This window comes from Leptidea sinapis, chromosome 19 (assembly GCF_905404315.1).
Source record: "Leptidea sinapis chromosome 19, ilLepSina1.1, whole genome shotgun sequence".
NCBI classification, from domain to species: Eukaryota; Metazoa; Arthropoda; class Insecta; order Lepidoptera; family Pieridae; genus Leptidea; species Leptidea sinapis.
The window spans coordinates 5,389,374-5,406,742 of record NC_066283.1 but is presented as its reverse complement, the minus strand read 5'-3'; the positions used below and the strand labels follow the sequence as shown (position 1 = coordinate 5,406,742).

Below are 17,369 nucleotides of genomic sequence, written 5' to 3'. Positions count from 1 at the left end.
TGCGTCAGACCTGAAAAGAACTGGCGCAAGAAACTCAGCCGGTTTCTTTTTTTTTTTGAAGTTTTAGATACTTCTTTTGGCACGTTATGAAAAATTTATGAGATGAAGTTGGTTGCTAAGATATTGTAACGTTTGCGACATACGTTATTTTTTTTGGATTCCATTATTAGGACAGGCAAAGGGTTCAAGCCCGTACAGCCGTATTTTTGCTTTGTTACGCCAAAGAAGTATAAATCAAATCAAATCAAAATCAGTTTATTCACGTAGGTCACGGAAATGACACTTATAAATGTCAAAAAAAAAATTCTTATTGAATCTACCGCTACTTCGTAAAGGTTAACCCTTTAATGCTAATGAGAAGAAGTAGCAAGAAACTCATTGCCACTCTTTTATATCAAGATTTACATTTACATCGATCTACAAATCATTTCAATTACAATATAATATGTAAAATGTAAAATGATGCAACAAACACACTCAAACGTCAAATAGTCAATGTCTTACACGAGGAAGTCAAAAAAATAAAGGTATTCTGTGATATAACTTCTTGCGTACATACACACAGACACTTTTGTTTCATTAATTATTACAATGGTAACAATGTTATATTGTAATATAATCTATAAACGAATAGCTTGAGTACGACGTAATAAACAACTCATAAATTGAACCCTGTTATTACTTTATTACAGCAAGTTATCGAGACAACTAAGTATAACTTACCACAATAAAGTTCATCACATATAAAAGAATTTATCTTGCTTACAGACGCCCAGTAATGTTATAATAATAATTAAAATTTTATATTATTTCTTTTCAAGTAAACATTTCAGTCAATTTTGATGAGTCGGTTCATAGTAACAGGTTAAATGGTTCATTGTGGTGCGAAGTGAGGATCGTTTGTGTATTTGTCAATAATATATTATTTTGTGAAACTACAATATGGAACATATTAAAACATCGCAGGTACAGTATTAATTTTTATATATGAGATTATAATAAGAGGAATGAATAGCTAATTCATTGGCAATGTGATTTATATCAATTAAATGAAAATTTATTAATTATCACTTACAAACTATCAAACTAAAACTATTACCTACTTTAATTAATCACATCAAAAGTTATTCATGTAGTTCTAGTAAGAAGTAACAAGATACTCATTGCCTCCATTTTAAATCAATAGGTTTACAGTTTTGTACAAATATATAAAGTATTATAATATAATAGTAAAAATACATAATATACTATTAAATGTGATGAAACAAATACTCAAAAGTTTCAACTAACCTATTTATGAAATATTAAAAAATAAAATAATGTGCGTTGCGTCTTTAAGAATACCCTAAGAGGTTTATTATTGCATAGATGTATATAAATATATTTGCAAAAAACACGGGCACCCAAAACTTACCAGTACAACTGTCGAAAATTTAAACAAAAGAGATCTAATATGCATTCAATTAATTACAAAAAATGTCTACATGTTTGAAGTACTGGCAAGTAAAATAAAAAGTTCCAAATTTGAAAATTTCGAAGTTTTAAAAAAATTGCCTATTCTATTCGAGTTTATTGTTGTTTTGTGTTTAGATATTGTGCTATAAATAAATAAAAACAGGATTTTGTAATTTTAATGATTGGATGTTTATGTAAAATTGTTTCAAATGGTTTTTCGTGATAAATTTTATACCCTAATATAGCAGACAATACATTATAGCTGGTAATATAGTGGACTTTACTTCAAGAAGGGATAACGTTGTCTCGATAACTTGCTGTAATAAAGTAATAATAGGGTTCAATTTATGAGTTGTTTATGACGTAGTACTCAATTTTATATGTCGAAACGGTTTGGTGTCAGTCATTGGTGACCTGGACTAGGTTCCTAAGACAAGAAACCGGTTCTTTGAAAAGAAGATCTGGAAGATCCGGGATCTGGAAGAAAACGATGTACTGGGCTAGGGATGATATATTGTGAGCCAAGCATTACGATATCGGAAGTCTACCTACAATAACATCAAAATCTTCAAGATGTTAGAAATGTGAGTGTTTGCGTATGGACTGTCAAGAGGTTGACTTTTTGAATGCGATATAAACAGTCGAAGACCAGCTGGGGTCTTAATTACTTCGTGGGCAACGTATTGTAAGGTTAAGGTTTTTCCAAAATTGTGCGAAGTGGTGGTTTATTTTCTGATGAATCCAGAGTCTATGTATTTGGTGAGGACCGACGTCGTGAAGTTCTACGAAGACCGTTATGGTGAATGAGAGCGTTATGCAGAGGTATGTTTTGAAGAAATTACGGCGTACGGTGAGGGCTTTGTCGTGTTTTGGGCTTTCAAAACTTCTGAAGATTGTAGAAGGTTAGTATTCGTAGAAAAAAGCTCTCTAAATGCACAACGCAACATCACGGAACTCCTTATTCCTCGTTTACAACCAGCATTAGTTACAGGAAACGCGGTATGCCATAGATCGGAGATATTTTGGCGCGCGTGCAGTGGCCTGTCAAAGCGTATTATTTTACGCGTATTAAGTGACTGCTTATAATTATGATGATTTGAGTAAATGTATAAAAAGATATTGAAACAAGCTATAAGACCATGCATAATAAACCATCTTATAAATCAAATGTTGGTCAGAACTTCGTCAGGGCGTAGTGTGCCATACGGCACTTAAAATTTTGGTGTATCTGAAGAATCACATGCATTGCGGCACTTGCTGATTTCGGGAGGTCCTTCCTTAATGGATGACAATACTCGAGCACACCGAGCGGAAGACGTAGACGCTTACTTAAGTGAAGTTAGGATCCGTCGTTTAGATTGGCCAGCACGAAGACCGCATCTAAGGGACAATCTAAAACGACGCGTTTAAGCTGTACACTCGGCCCCACAGAACATTCGAGAGCTTAAAATTGCTGTTACGGTCGGGAGCGTCTTCCCCAAGAACTCATAAAAAACATCTTTCAAAGCATGCCACGAAGATTTGCAGCACTTATTTCAGCCAGTGGATATTTTTCTTTATTGTATGTAACTTTTAGTAAATAAAGGAGACAGTCAATTGAATGTACCTTATTTATTTGGCAATATGAGTTATTTCCTTAAAATGAAAATTAAACAAATTAAGACTTAATTACCATACAAAAGTGTTTTCACATCAGTAAATAATATTTATTTTCTTTTGTTGCATCAAAACCCTTGTTCAACTGTACAAAAAACTGGTTGTTATGAAAAAATGTTAGTGATGACTGTTGATGCTAAAAGTACTCGAATAAATCAAAAATTACCATTTTTTTAGGTAGGTATTATGAATATAGAATTGTTTTATTTTAGTAATTAATTGAATTATGTATGTCATTCTTGGTTTGTATAATGTACTGAAATTATGGAATAACATGATTATAAGAAAGCTTGGATGTAAATTGTCCAAAAGGCTACTCTTTGGTGTTAATTTGCTTTGTGTGGCTGGTGGCTGCTCCATGCGTCATGTGGATGTGAACGGATGGTGTGTGGTGTCTGGATTGTGTCCTGTGGAGAACTTATAAACTCTTTTGCAAAAAATGGTCAGTTCATCAGTAACATTTTTTCATAACAACCCTTGTACAGTTGTACAAGGGTTTTGATGCAACAAAAGAAAATAAATGTTATTTACTGATGTGAAAACACTTTTGTATGGTAATTAAGTCTTAATTTGTTTAATTTTCATTTTAAGGAAAGTACTCATTTTGCCAAAAAAATATAAGGTACTTTCAATAGACTGTCTCCTTTATTTACTAAAACTAGCATACAATAAAGAAAAATATCCACCGGCTGAAATAACTGCTGCAAATCTTCGTGGCATGCTGTGTTTTTTTTTATTCTATAGAATTTTGTGCTGATGACGTTTTCCTTTCACAGATCTCTCTTGACTGATTTCGAGCTTTCACGGCTCACATCTTCTCTCCGGTTTGGTGGAAATAACCTGACTTTCTACCGTCCTGTTACCTAAATACATAAGCTATTTATTTACCGTATATCCACGGAAAAGGCTGTGGTTACACCAGAATTAATTAGAAATAGCTATGAACTTGGCGGTTAAAACAGAGTAGGTTTTTTTAATTTTAGAACATTTTGGTTAAAACTGCAAACCGCTGATATATAGATAAATCTTGCATATTTCAACAATCCAACACACACACATGAACATATAAGGAAAACAAATTTCAAAGCAGAAAAGCATAGCCCAAAATTAAAATAGAATTGGAGTTTGGATGAACTCTTAATTTTAACAGTTTTTCTAATAAGTTATATAAATAAATATAAATGAAAGCAAATACTTATTTAAATAAAGATTTTTGTTGCTGGTTTTTTGTTTTATAACGTTAAATTTCAGATGACTAACCCAACATTACTTTTAATAAATATGTCTGCTAATATTTCGAGGGTAATGCTCGCAAAAGTTAATTATTACAAAAAAAATAAATTTGAAATAAGCATTGCTTGCTATTTTCACACATAATATATATCTTATATATATATATATATATAATGAAAATGGTCTTTGTTTGAGGCTCTTTCAAGGCTAAACCACTGATCGTATGGACATGAAAGTACCACCATTCGATGCGAAATTTATCCCAGATGGTTTATGGCTACTTATTTTTTTATTGTATTTGTAATAAGATGAATAAAATTTTATTTATTTCCTTTTAAAATACGCCCAGTGAACCGAGCGGGAACGGCTAGTTAGGCAATAAATGTAGATCATAATTGGACGTAATTTCAGAAAAACGTTCCAAACCACAATAATATCGAAATTGAGTTAAGAACACAAAACTGGTCACGTGATACATATTAATATGTCTACTGACATGTATGACTGACAAAAAAATGGCAGCCCTACTGCCACTCTTTAAATGACATCATGACTTAGTAGCCCAACCCACATGTATGGAATACACTAATATGTATTAAACCTTAACCTCGAATTCCTTGAAATGTGTTTTTTTTTTTTAATTGAATTAGGCGTTACTTTGCGGAAATCCATAATTATACAAATGATTTAAGTTTTCTTTAGTGTTAATTCCGCCAATATTTGTTTTTAACAACAATTCGATATGTGTTTCTAATTAAATCTTAAATTTTGGCGAGACAACACGTCCTGAGGATGCCTCGTGTAGAGGTGAAACACGTGTCTTGTTGTTTTAAAAGCAAATATTGGCGGAATTAACACTAAAGAAAACTTAAATCATTTGTATTAAAATGTGATGTTTGTAGCTTGGAACGTTTTTCAGAAATTACGTCCAATTGTTCCTTTCAGTATATCATCCTATCAATACTTTAAAAATAAATATTGAAGCGGAGGACTTACGAGCGTACAGGCGCTTTTTTATGAAATCACCGCCGCTCTCTTTCTCTTGCAACACCAGAGGAATAACAAGAGGGTTGCTTGGGTTTTTTTGACGGAACACATATTGTATCATCCTGGAAACACCGCATAAGGAAGCTCAATTTTCTCAAAGTTTCTTGAAACTCGCACTGTGGAGGAATCCCACACATCCAGATGGTGGAGATGATATACTAATTTGTGGCGTGTCGTGCGAAGGTGGAATTCGGCGGCCGGAATCAGCTCTTCGGAACACTCCCCGTGATAAATGCGGTAGACGACACACAATGAAGCGACGACGTCTCTACGCATTTGAAAATGAGAATCAGAGGTTAAAAAAAAGCGTGTGTGTTACGACGAAACGACCTAACGAAGCAAAAATCATTAAAATGATTTATTCCTCGTGCTAATCTAAGTTTTTAAAAAGAACATTTTCTTCAAATCTTGCAAAGATGGCTTTGACAATTAATTATTAAATAACTATCTGACCCAGCAAACGTTGTATTGCCATCATAGTATCATCATCAGCTGTAGTTAATCTATCAACTATAAAATAAAATAGGTAGCTAAAATCAAGTTTGATTTTTTATCTCCTGAGAAAGTTAGACAGATACAAAGATTCTTATTAGTTATTCATTTTAAAGTATTCTTTCAATTTGATTTCTGAACGACGGGGGACACATCAAAGGAAAAACAAAATTGTTGTTTTTTTTTTTAAATTCCGAACATTTTCATATTTATTCACCTTTTAAACCTTCTCTGGACTTCCACAAATAATTCAAGACCAAAATTAGACAAATCGGTCCAGCCGTTCTCGAGTTTTAGCGAGACTAACGAACAGCAATTCATTTTTATATATGAATACGGCTGTATGGGCTCGAAGAAACCAAAAAAAAAAAACGAATGACGTAAACGTCAGGCATTTTAGGAACCAACTTCAAACTGTTACTTTTGTGGTACAGTGATGGGCACGCATCTTAAAATTTCACCCTCATCATTTTTTCATAACGCGCCTAAAGAAATACAACTTCAAAAACGAAATAAATATTTCATGGACTGGAACTTTTCGGCCGACGCAGGACGCCTCGCACTACAGCCGTTCTTATAAATTGCTTGTCAAGAGCTACTACCATCCAGGACACAAAAAAGGGTATGCCTGAGACCACAAGACGAAGAAATGTAAAAAAGTCATAAGGCGAGATACGCAATGCAAATTGCAAATGCAAAAAAAAACTTAAAATCTTACCAGAGTCTTACTGGAAAGACATCATGATGAAATCAACGCTTCATGAAAACTATAAACAAATACGAGAGTGCCATCGTCAGTAGACGAAAACCGACATTTTGTTGTGTTAAAACTCAGAATTAGAAAAGACAGAATGTGACAAAACAATGGGAGAGTTCGACCATCAAAATATCTGTATGCAAAGAGAGTCACTTAGATCCAAATTTTTTCTTAAATTCCTTCAAAAAAAGCGACTTTACTGTGATTCCTCTGGTGTTGCAAGAGAATGTGGGCGGCGGGAATCACTTAACTTAGGTAGGCTCGTTTGTCCTCCTTTTCCATAAAAAAGAAATATATACCTAAAGGTATGGAAATTTTATGTTTATCCATAAAAATATCAATAAATTAAAGAAGATACATCAGAGACAGTGGGAGGCTCCTTTGCACAGGATACCGGCTAGATTATGGGCGCCTTTATCTGTCGTGAAGCAGTAATGTGTAAGCATAATTACCTTTCGGCAAATAGTATAATCTAATAGTACAAGGTTTCGGGCTGTAGAGCGCCGTAGTTAGTGAAATTACTGGGCAAATGAGACTTAACATCTTATGTCTCAAGCTGACGAGCGCAATTGTAGTGCCGCTCAGAATTTTTGAGTTTTCAAGAATCCTGAGCGGCACTGCATTGTAATGGGCACGGCGTCTCAATAACCATTAGTTGAACTGTGAACATCCTTAATGAATGAATTAAAATTAATACCAGTCACAAAAACAAACTGTTGATGCCCATTTCAAGGCTACGCAATTTCGACACATGATATATCAGCAATTGCGCGCGATTTTATAATAACCTTCTTGAAAACTTTATGGAAATATCCCTTAACAAGTTCAAAATTTATACAAACTAATAACAACCGAAACAAAAAAAATATAAGCTTAATTAAATGATAATAAAGCTTGTGTGAATTGCTCTAAAGATCTTCAATTAGTTTTACTTAAAAAAATATAGTTAAGTAATTGTATGAAAATTTATACAAAATAGATACTTTAATTGTCGGTAGAGGTTATGAATAAATATCCTTAGGTAAGTAATAAATATTCCATTAAGTTCTTAGATATTTTTGCATAACATTAAAATAATTATGGAGTTCCGGAAAATTATGCGAATTGAATGAAAAAATTGCAAGTAGAGATATTTAGTGAACGTTGCATAATAATATTAATGTTCACTCTCTTGCATATTATTTGGTTGAGTAATTTTAAAATTAATTAATTTATAGTTACAACACTAAAATACATTTTCATTATGTTGCTATAATGATGCTATAATACCCAATGATATTGTCGCGTAGCAACGCTTCGACGTATATGACGAGAGTTGTCAAACGTCATATCGTGCAGCAACGTACATGACGAGAGTTGTCAAACTTCAAGACATTGATAATTTCAACAGCCCTGTCAGCAATACTCGTAGCTTTGGCATAAAAGTGTTTGCTATAGGTGCTGTAGACCCGGGTTCGATACACCCACTAGTGTATGGAATTTTTTGGGTTTTGTAAAGTTAATGGAAATTTCTAGTAAGTTCAGGATCAAATCGAACAGAAAAAAAGTGATGGAAAATGTGTAAGCAGGATAAAAATAGTTAAAAGAATTTTCTAGTACAATTTAAATTTAAAGATGGAAGGGGAGAATCATTTTGAAAATGGAACAGATCTGGGGATATATAAGCCGTACTAAGCGTGGCCTACGGCAGTTCTAGTTCTGAGTCGAAAGTGTAAAGAAGAAGAAGAAGAAAAGAAGAAGTAGTGAAAATTGAAAATAAAATATAAATTGAAAATAAAATAAATAAATAAATAAATAAAAATTGGGAGTGTTTCAAGAAGAAGAAGATAGAAGAGACTTAGTGTTCGGTGCGGTGTGACGCGTTGAAGGTACCGCCGTCCACAAGAGGAACAGCGGCAGATCGGCGAAGTGCAAGTTCAGAACAAGTGAACGCAAATAAAGACTCGTTCCTATAAGCGGAGTATTATTTCCAATCCCTGACCCACTCTCGTGTCAATATTATAGTATTAAAAGAGGTAGATTTGTCAATTGGTTCATTTGGTCGTAGTCGCTCTCTCGATACGAAAACGGTACACATGCGTTTTTTTGAATTGCTTACAATTTGATAAGGTACAACATTAAAATGCCGTCTTGTGTTATGGGAAGATGCAGTAATTACGAAAGTAAAAAAAATCATAGAATTACATACCACAATTAAGAAAACATTTTATTTGATTTCATTATTTATCTAACAAAATAAATATGTCGCCATGACAACGCCGATCACCGCCAAGCCGATCATAGATTAACGTACAGAAATGACAAAATATTCATGCTGTCTGTTGCGGGATGATCGAGGTAGAATATTGTAGGAAATGATGTAAAAAAAGTAGTTGTTTTTTTTTTATGGAATAGGAGGACAAACGAGCGTACCCTGTTGTTAAGTGATCACCGCCGCCCACAGTCTCTTGCAACACCAGAGGAATCACAGGAGCGTTGCCAGCCTTTAAGGAAGGTGTATGCGCGTTTTTTGAAGGTACCCATGTCGTATCGTACCGGAAACACCGCACAAGGAAGCTCATTCCACAGCTTTGTAGTACGAGGAAGAAAGCTCCTTGAAAACCGCACTGTGGAGGACCGCCACACATCCAGATGGTGAGGATGATATCCTAACTTGTTGCATTGAATATAATACGAAATGAAATAATTTTTAATAAACAAGTGCGTATATAGGTAGCTGAACTATCAAACTACTAAAACAAGTAAAGGGTAGGTAGCGGATATAGACAGTGAGTGCTATTTGTTTGCTTAGGAGTTTTTTCAGTAACACAGTCCCTTTCAGTATATCCCTTGCTAATTGCAGAAGAATCAATGGATCATTTTCTTCTTCTCCCATTACCTTATTATAATAAATCCTCAACAAAAAGACATTCATAAATAATATAAGATACAAAAAATAATAATTGTAAACTTAAAACTTTTTGGGAGCCGTAGTTAGTAAAATTGTAAAAATGGGACCCTTACTGTAGATAGAGACCTTTCGGTTTTGTTTTGGTGTCTGTATGTTTTTTATTATTTTATGTATAAATAATTGATATCATCAATGTGGCTATATATTATAATAAATATTAAATTATTTTTTAAAAAAATCAATGACACATTATCTACCTAATTTCAATGCAGTTTTATTACTTTATAGCATTTACTACACGATTAATTCGTGAGATTAATCGTAATTTAGGCATAAATCACAGTGTACGGTAAAAATCATATCTGATGAATTAACTTTATTTTTTCTATACAAATACGAAGCAATTAGCAAATTAGAGTTATCTCTTTTTCGCTTGCGATAATTGCATTTACTATCCTTCTTTGACCTGTAATCGTAATGTAGTGTGCTATTGCAACGTTAAATTATTCATGTGCGCGTTAGTGCATCATTTTCAAAGACCGAATGTTGTCTACGTAACCTATCTATACTTTTAAATATCATTGACAATACCATTATTTCTAAACAGTGTGATTGGATGCACATGCACTGACACTGTGGTGGTCAAAGAGGATGTAAATACCACGTAATAAGAGGTGGGGCTGCCTAAGTAAATAAATAAATTTAGTTAAGTGCAGTGATTTGACTTATAAGCAAAGAATATATAATAGTCTTGTGGCTGTACCAATCAGACGAAGCCAAAGCTACATTCAAATATTAAATCAAATTAAATTATATTTATTTACATTATTTAAAACAAACATTTACACTGTCGACACTCTGTCTCCTTCTCATGTCCAAGTTACGCCAGTTAGTGCTGGGGCTGCTGCTTCGACTGCCGAAGACGGCAAGCGTCGCAAATATGTTGGTTTCAGTGAGTCATACATCTTTGTGCCGTTGGCACAGAGGCGCAGAGAATGTTTAAAATACTTTCAAACTTCACGGCTCCATAAGGCTACTGGAAACCCAAGCGCTGGCAGCTATCTCGGTCAACGGATCAGCCTAGCTATCCAACGTGGAAATGCTGCCAGTATTCTTGGTACGCTTCCACGTAATGATAGTTTTAATTTAATGTAGTCATAGTATTGTAAATATAGTTATAAGATTTGTTTTGATTGAATAAAAGTATCAACTAACATTTTCATAATTTGGGCTAGTGTCCTCCGGTAAGCAATTAATGCCTGTACTGAAAGACACCGCTCTTCCTCAATTTCAATTTATAATGTAGATACACATAAGTTTGCAATAGTAATAATTACAATATTGTAATTATATGGCGAGGAAGTATAATCCGGTTAAGTTTGAAAGTGATCAGTTGCTTAAAACGTAGTGGATTTCGGATATCTCCGTTTCTTACAAGATTATAGCCGTCATCCGTCAATCTATCAATGACTGCACGTGACAACAATCCAGTGAATCGCTTTTTTCTTAGAGAGTTTCGCTAGGCTGGTGGTGGTGAGAATGAGTGAATGCATTGTGTTTGAGATGCATCTTCTGACTCTATGACTCTATTGTTTTTTTTTTAAATATGACATTACCTATGTTTATAAATTCTCATACTCAATAAAATAATTATCTAAATACGGAGCAGCTCTATCATTCATTATAAGGACCTCCAGCTCAAATACCAAACTATCGTCATTCGATGAATGAGCGCAATAGGTTGTATGCATGTTACTTATATTTAGTTCAAATTATGTTTTTCTAATTTTACTATTACTGATTTTATCTTAAATAGTTTTTTTTTATTAAATTTTTGCTGAATAATAAGTATTAAAAAAACAAAAGTGCAATAAATACGCGCGATATATTTAACATCAAAACGCAATACTTCTTTGGCCTAACGAAGCAAAAATAATTAAAATGATTTATTCATCGTGCTAATTCTACGTTTTTAGAAAGAACAGTTTTGTAAAAAAAAAATTAACAAAAAACAACCGCCTTCAAGAACACTATTCCAAAACAATAGATATAATGTGCACTAAGAAGTATAAAAATAATTGCGTATTTTTATACGATCTAATTAATTAATCTAATTTTAGTTACGATTATTGTTATTTTTGGAATCGGTGTCCTTCCGCCGCAACCCGCTCTCGCCTCTCGCCTCCTCACGACTCAAGCACATCTCACCTATATGTATGGAGTCGGTGTCATCCAATACAAACCTTGTCCTTGATGACACCGACTCCAAAAATTACAATAATCGTAACTAGAATAAGATTAATTAATTAGATTGTATAAAAATACGCAATTATTTTTATACTTTTTAGTGCACATTATATTTATTGTTTTGGAATAGTGTTTTTTTATATTATGTTATATGTTATATAAGTATATTTTTTTTTACATTATGATATTTAGTGAATTTGAAGTACACTAACTAACAATTTGTCTAAATATGTTTAAATATACTAATTTTTTCAATGCAGCCATGAACGTAAGTACTTTGCAATTTGATTACAGACAGTGTTCCGTTACTTTGTCATGGATTCCGTAATCAGAACCTAACCAAACTCTCACCAACCTATCTTTGAAGTATATGCTTTTCAATAAAAAAAGAATCATCAAAATCAGTTGGCGCCATATTGAGTTAGTCGTAAATTTATCATCCACTTTGCTATACGTATGTTTAGCAATATTTAAGACTTTTATGGTTTTCTCATGTATTCCACTGTCAGATCTGGACCGAATTACAATGGGACCACTCGGAAAGCACCAGCTTTCAAATAAATTAATTCAAGAATTATCAAAATCGGTTCACTCAGTCGAAAGTTTTGAGGTAACAAACATAAAAAAAATACCGACGAATTGAGAACCTCCTCCTTTTTGAAGTCAGTTAAAAGTCTTGCAAAGATGGCTTTGACAATTAATTTTTAAATAATGAATAGGGCTGTATATGCTTGAACCCTTTGCCTGTCCTAATAATGGACGAAGAAACCAAAATAAAATAACGAAATAACGAAAATTTTAGAAACCAACTTCAACCTGTTACTTTCGTGGTACAGTGATGCGCGCGCATCTTAAAATTTCAGTCTCATCATTTTTTCATAACGCGCTTAAAGAAGTATTACTCCAAAAATATAAAGTTCGAGAATCCATGACTGATAACCTAAATTACCCATACATCGTCCACTTAACTGACAAACATTGACATTATGTCAAGCGCCCGAATCAATTATCGTAAATGTCATGCTGAGAACCAATCATGTAAATCACATTGTGCACATGACAAAATAACTGACAAAGTACAAACTAATATGGGCCTAGATTCAATACCAATAACACTGTTTTTACTATGCATTAAGAGTTTACTGTATTGTGCCTTAATGTTGAGAATTTTTGGCTCTAATAATTAGCGGTAGATTTTTTTTCTTTTTTTTTTATGACAATAAGGGACGAGACGAACAGGACGTTCAGCTGATGGTAATTGATACGCCCTGCCCATTACAATGCAGTGCGGCTCGGGATTCTTGAAAAACCCAATAATTCTGAGCGGCACTACAATTGTGCTCGTCACCTTGAAACATAAGATGTTAAGTCTCATTTGCCCGGTAATTTCGAAACACAGTAATGCGTACACACTACTTCTTCACGGCAGAAAAGACGCCGTTGTGGTACCCATAAACTAGCCGGCATCCTATGCAAAGGATGCCTCCCACTGGTAAAACTATCACTATGATAAGACTGCTTCCATGTTTTATATGCGTTCACAGGCTTAGACAGCGTTTTCGATGAAAGCTCCCAGCCAACCCACATTTTTCCGAAACCTCCAACAAATATCGTTAATGTATACCAAAATGCATATAAAAACTTAACAAATGATATACTAAAACTCGAGAACCACGCTATCTACTAGTGTAAACAGCCTGAAAATCAGTGCAGTAGTTTTTGAGTTTATCGCGAACAGACAGACATACGCGGTGGAGGACCTTGTTTTATAACATGTAGTGATAAGAGAATAAACATTGTTATTACTATTATTTTTTATCATTACCCTGACAGCAACTTTATTTTCCGATCCTTTGATAAGATCAATAATTTTTTCCCGTGATTAATTATCATTGACACCGTTAACCTCAATTAATCGCTCGCCAGGCAATAAGCCAGTATCATCATTCCATTTTTTTATGGAATAGGAGGACAAACGAGCTTACGGGTCACCTGGTGTTAAGTGATCACCGCCGCCCACATTCTCTTGCTACACCAGAGGAATCACAAGAGCGTTGCCGGCCTTTAAGGAAGATGTACGCGCTTTTTTGAAGGTACCCATGTCGTATCGTCCCGGAAAAACCGCACAAGGAAGCTCATTCCACAGCTTCGTAGTACGAGGAAGAAAGCTCCTTGAAAACCGCACTGTGGAGGACAGCCACACATCCAGATGGTGGGGATGATATCCTAACTTGTGGCGTGTCGTGCGAAGGTGGAATTACTTTGAACAATAGCATCGGGCTAGGCAAATATAACGTATTTAATATTCTGTGTTGTGCCCAGATATGAGCGATACTGCCCGGCTTTATGAAAAACCGATCATTTCTTGTCTTTTCACTGGGTTGTTAATTACCGTGGTTCTAGGCAGTCGAACAAAAACAATAAAATATAAGTCTATCGAATAAAAAAAATAACATATGAAAATTGCTTTTTTTATTATACATTAATTACGGTGGTCATGATGTTTGAATATTTTTTGTGCATTATTTTACAAAGATTGTAATTATATCAATTTTATAAACGAGAAGATGTAAATATTGATTTAAAAGAGTGGCGGTGAGCTTCTTGCCACTTATTCTTATTCAGTAAAAATGTATAACTTTTGTCTCCTTGTTCCTAGTGATAAAGTTATGATTAACACACTATTTAAAATACGATAGTGTAATACATTACATTATGGAAGAACATATTGAGAGGCTACAGTTAAAATGTTTATTTATTTAAAACATCTCTAAATGATTATTCAGAACTTTAGGATGTTTTAGCATCGACTGCCCCATTTTAATGTACCATAGGATATGTTCAAATTCAAATTCAGATATTTTTACTCAAAATAGGATGTGACATCACTTATTGAAAGTCAAAAAACTACCACCCATTCCAAAATGAATGCCTCAGACCTGAGAAGAATGGGCGCAACAAACTCAGCCGGCTTTTTTTTCATCGAATAAATATGTTTATAAAGTAATATTGTACAATTAAACTTATTATTTAATAGCCTGAGGGCGGTCACTCCATTCCCAATCTGTGGTATCATTAAGAAAGTCATTTATGTTATAGTAACCTTTACCACACAAACGTTTTATAACAATTCTTTTGAATAACGTAATACTTTTATGAAATAACTAAACTAGTCGCGCCGTATCTATATCAGTTTATAGAAGCTACTTATAATTTTAAGCTTTAATCCAGTTTTTTAGCCTCTTTGTTTGCTAAGACTCTTTGCTAATATTACTATTGTCGTTTACATCAAGTATCTAATGTCTATTTTTCCAGATACTTATTCAGATTGGACTGCTGCTGTGCAGTATATCGGATGGCTTTATATTTGGCCAGATGTCTGGTATGGTCGATGCACTGCTGGGAGATGATCACAGCATTGACATGACTCCAGATGAAGTGTCGTTAATGGGTGTGTGGATATTACATTTCCTTAAACAATTTTTATGTTAGACGATTTCAGAAAATAATGTCCAAAGTTTTTTTGTTTCAGCGGCCCTAATTAATCTCACATGTTTAGGTGGCCTATTCATTGTGGGAATCATCACCGAAAAATTTGGAAGACGTCGAACTATCACATTTCTTTCTATGCCGCTTGTTATATGTTGGATTGTAGTTTACTACGCAAGGAGCAAACTAGTTATTATAGCAACAAGAGTTATAGTTGGTATATCTTTTGGTGGCATATTAAGTTTATGCTTTATATGTGTAGGGGAGTATGCACCATCAAACATTAGGCCACTAGCCTTAAATTTATCTCTTGGAGTGGGAGGTCAAATTGGATCTACTCTTGGGCATGTATTGAGTATATTTCTGAATTGGAGGACAGTGGCCTTAATCGGGTTAGTTCCAACAATACTGTCCTGCATAGTGACAGCGTTTTGGGTTGAAAGTCCATCGTGGCTTGCATCAAAAGGACGTTATAAGGAATGCCAAGAAGCGTATAGATCACTGCATGTGATGAATCAAGAGGATGAAACAGAATTAGAGAATCTAATTGCTCTTGAAAAGTTAAAAAGTGCTGCGGTAAAGGAAAACAATAGCCCTAAGCCAATGAAGAGACTCATATGGGCTTGTAAGCAACTGTATTTGTGGAAGATAATATTTATGACCATTGTCACTCATGTGTATAGGGTTGCAGCTGGTCGCATGCTATTTTGCACAATGGCGTTAACAATATTTAAAGACTTGACGGGCTACGCCAATTTATGGATGGTGACTTCGCTTATCGACGGATTTGGGATTATCGGCGCCGCCATGTCTTGTGTTTTTATAAGACTGTTCAAATTAAAGAGTTTGTTATTTATAATGGGGTCGCTCGCTAATGTTGTCCTTATAACTTTAAGTATTATATTGTATTTTTATCCAAATGTCGACAGCAATATCACTTGGGTTAAGGCGATTTTGTTAGCAATATATCTCATTGTTATCAATGCAGGGTCTTATCCGGCCATAGATACGTTGTATGCAGAAATATTTCCCTTGGAAGCCAAAGCATTTTGCTTATTTGTAGTGGGTTTAGTAAGTTGCGTACTTCAATTTCTGGCAATTCAGTTTGCGCAGAATATGATTCACAGTATCGGGTATTCTGCAGTATTTTTAATCAAAGCTCTTGTCAGTTTTATAGCTTTGGTATATTTATACAAATTTCTGCCGGAAACAAAAGGCAAAACATTGCAAGAAATTGAACTGATTCTTAAAAACGGTTCTAAAATTGATGGTAATGATCTACGTAACGATGTTCAAGTATCGGATTGTATGTTACAAAAAGAGGAAACCTTCAACACAAAAGTTGCCTGATGAATTACAATAAGTGAAATACCTAGGAGAAGTGAAGAAAGGGAGTATACCTACCTATGTACCAAATTATTATCACAGTACAAATGGAAACAAAATTATAATTATTTGTTTTATGATGAACAAGAGATAAGGCGCTGTTTTTCAATTAGTTTTGTGTTCTGTCTACATCGGAATGTGATTCAAGTTTCAGTAAAAAAGTATAATTTGTATCAACTAGATACCTATTGTAATACTTATGTTTAATAAATTTATGAGATCATTTTTTTTAAATTCAATTTCCTTATCAATTTGTTATTTTAAAATGATCCACTTATGGGATGCGAATTAAATCTGTAACCAAAATTTATCAACGATGCGGGACTCGAACCTACGCCTTCGGGTTCCGTCCGAGTGCTCTTACCAACCGAACCAACCTGTCGAGTTGATCATCAACAAATTGATCGTAAGTCTTCGTATGTCTTGTTCAACTCTCAGGTTGTGGTTCCATCTACAGGATCTACTTTACAGTTATTGTTTAGAAGTGAGAGAGTGACATCTCAATTCAATTTCCTAATGTACAATTATTGGAGTTGAGCATTAATGAGAACTAGAGAAGTTACAAAATGAACTTATACTATCTACTAAGATACTAACACATCTATTTAAACAGAAATAAAAAAAATGTCTACTAGAACGATGAACCTATAACTAAAAACCTTAAAAAATAGAATTACTAAGATATATTATTAAAAGGTCTCCTTCGATGTCGACTAA

At 34.0% G+C, this 17,369-nt stretch overlaps 1 protein-coding gene across 1 annotated transcript; it reads left to right on the top strand.

Moving 5' to 3' along the window:
• The first annotated feature begins 846 nt into the window (after positions 1 to 846).
• Positions 847 to 16,891, top strand: LOC126970000 (probable metabolite transport protein CsbC). Its single transcript, XM_050815674.1, has 3 exons — positions 847 to 966; positions 15,093 to 15,228; positions 15,310 to 16,891. The coding sequence occupies exons 1-3, from the start codon at positions 943 to 945 to the stop codon at positions 16,614 to 16,616; spliced, it is 1,467 nt and encodes a 488-aa protein (XP_050671631.1). The 5' UTR covers positions 847 to 942; the 3' UTR covers positions 16,617 to 16,891.
• The last annotated feature ends 478 nt before the right edge of the window (positions 16,892 to 17,369 follow it).

Bases quoted from the DNA above. Each gene is read 5' to 3' on its own strand.
- LOC126970000 (XM_050815674.1), top strand. From the start codon at position 943: ATGGAACATATTAAAACATCGCAG. The intron at 967-15,092 runs GTACAGTATTAA...CTATTTTTCCAG, and splicing joins AACATATTAAAACATCGCAG to ATACTTATTCAGATTGGACT. The intron at 15,229-15,309 runs GTGTGTGGATAT...TTTTTGTTTCAG, and splicing joins AGATGAAGTGTCGTTAATGG to CGGCCCTAATTAATCTCACA.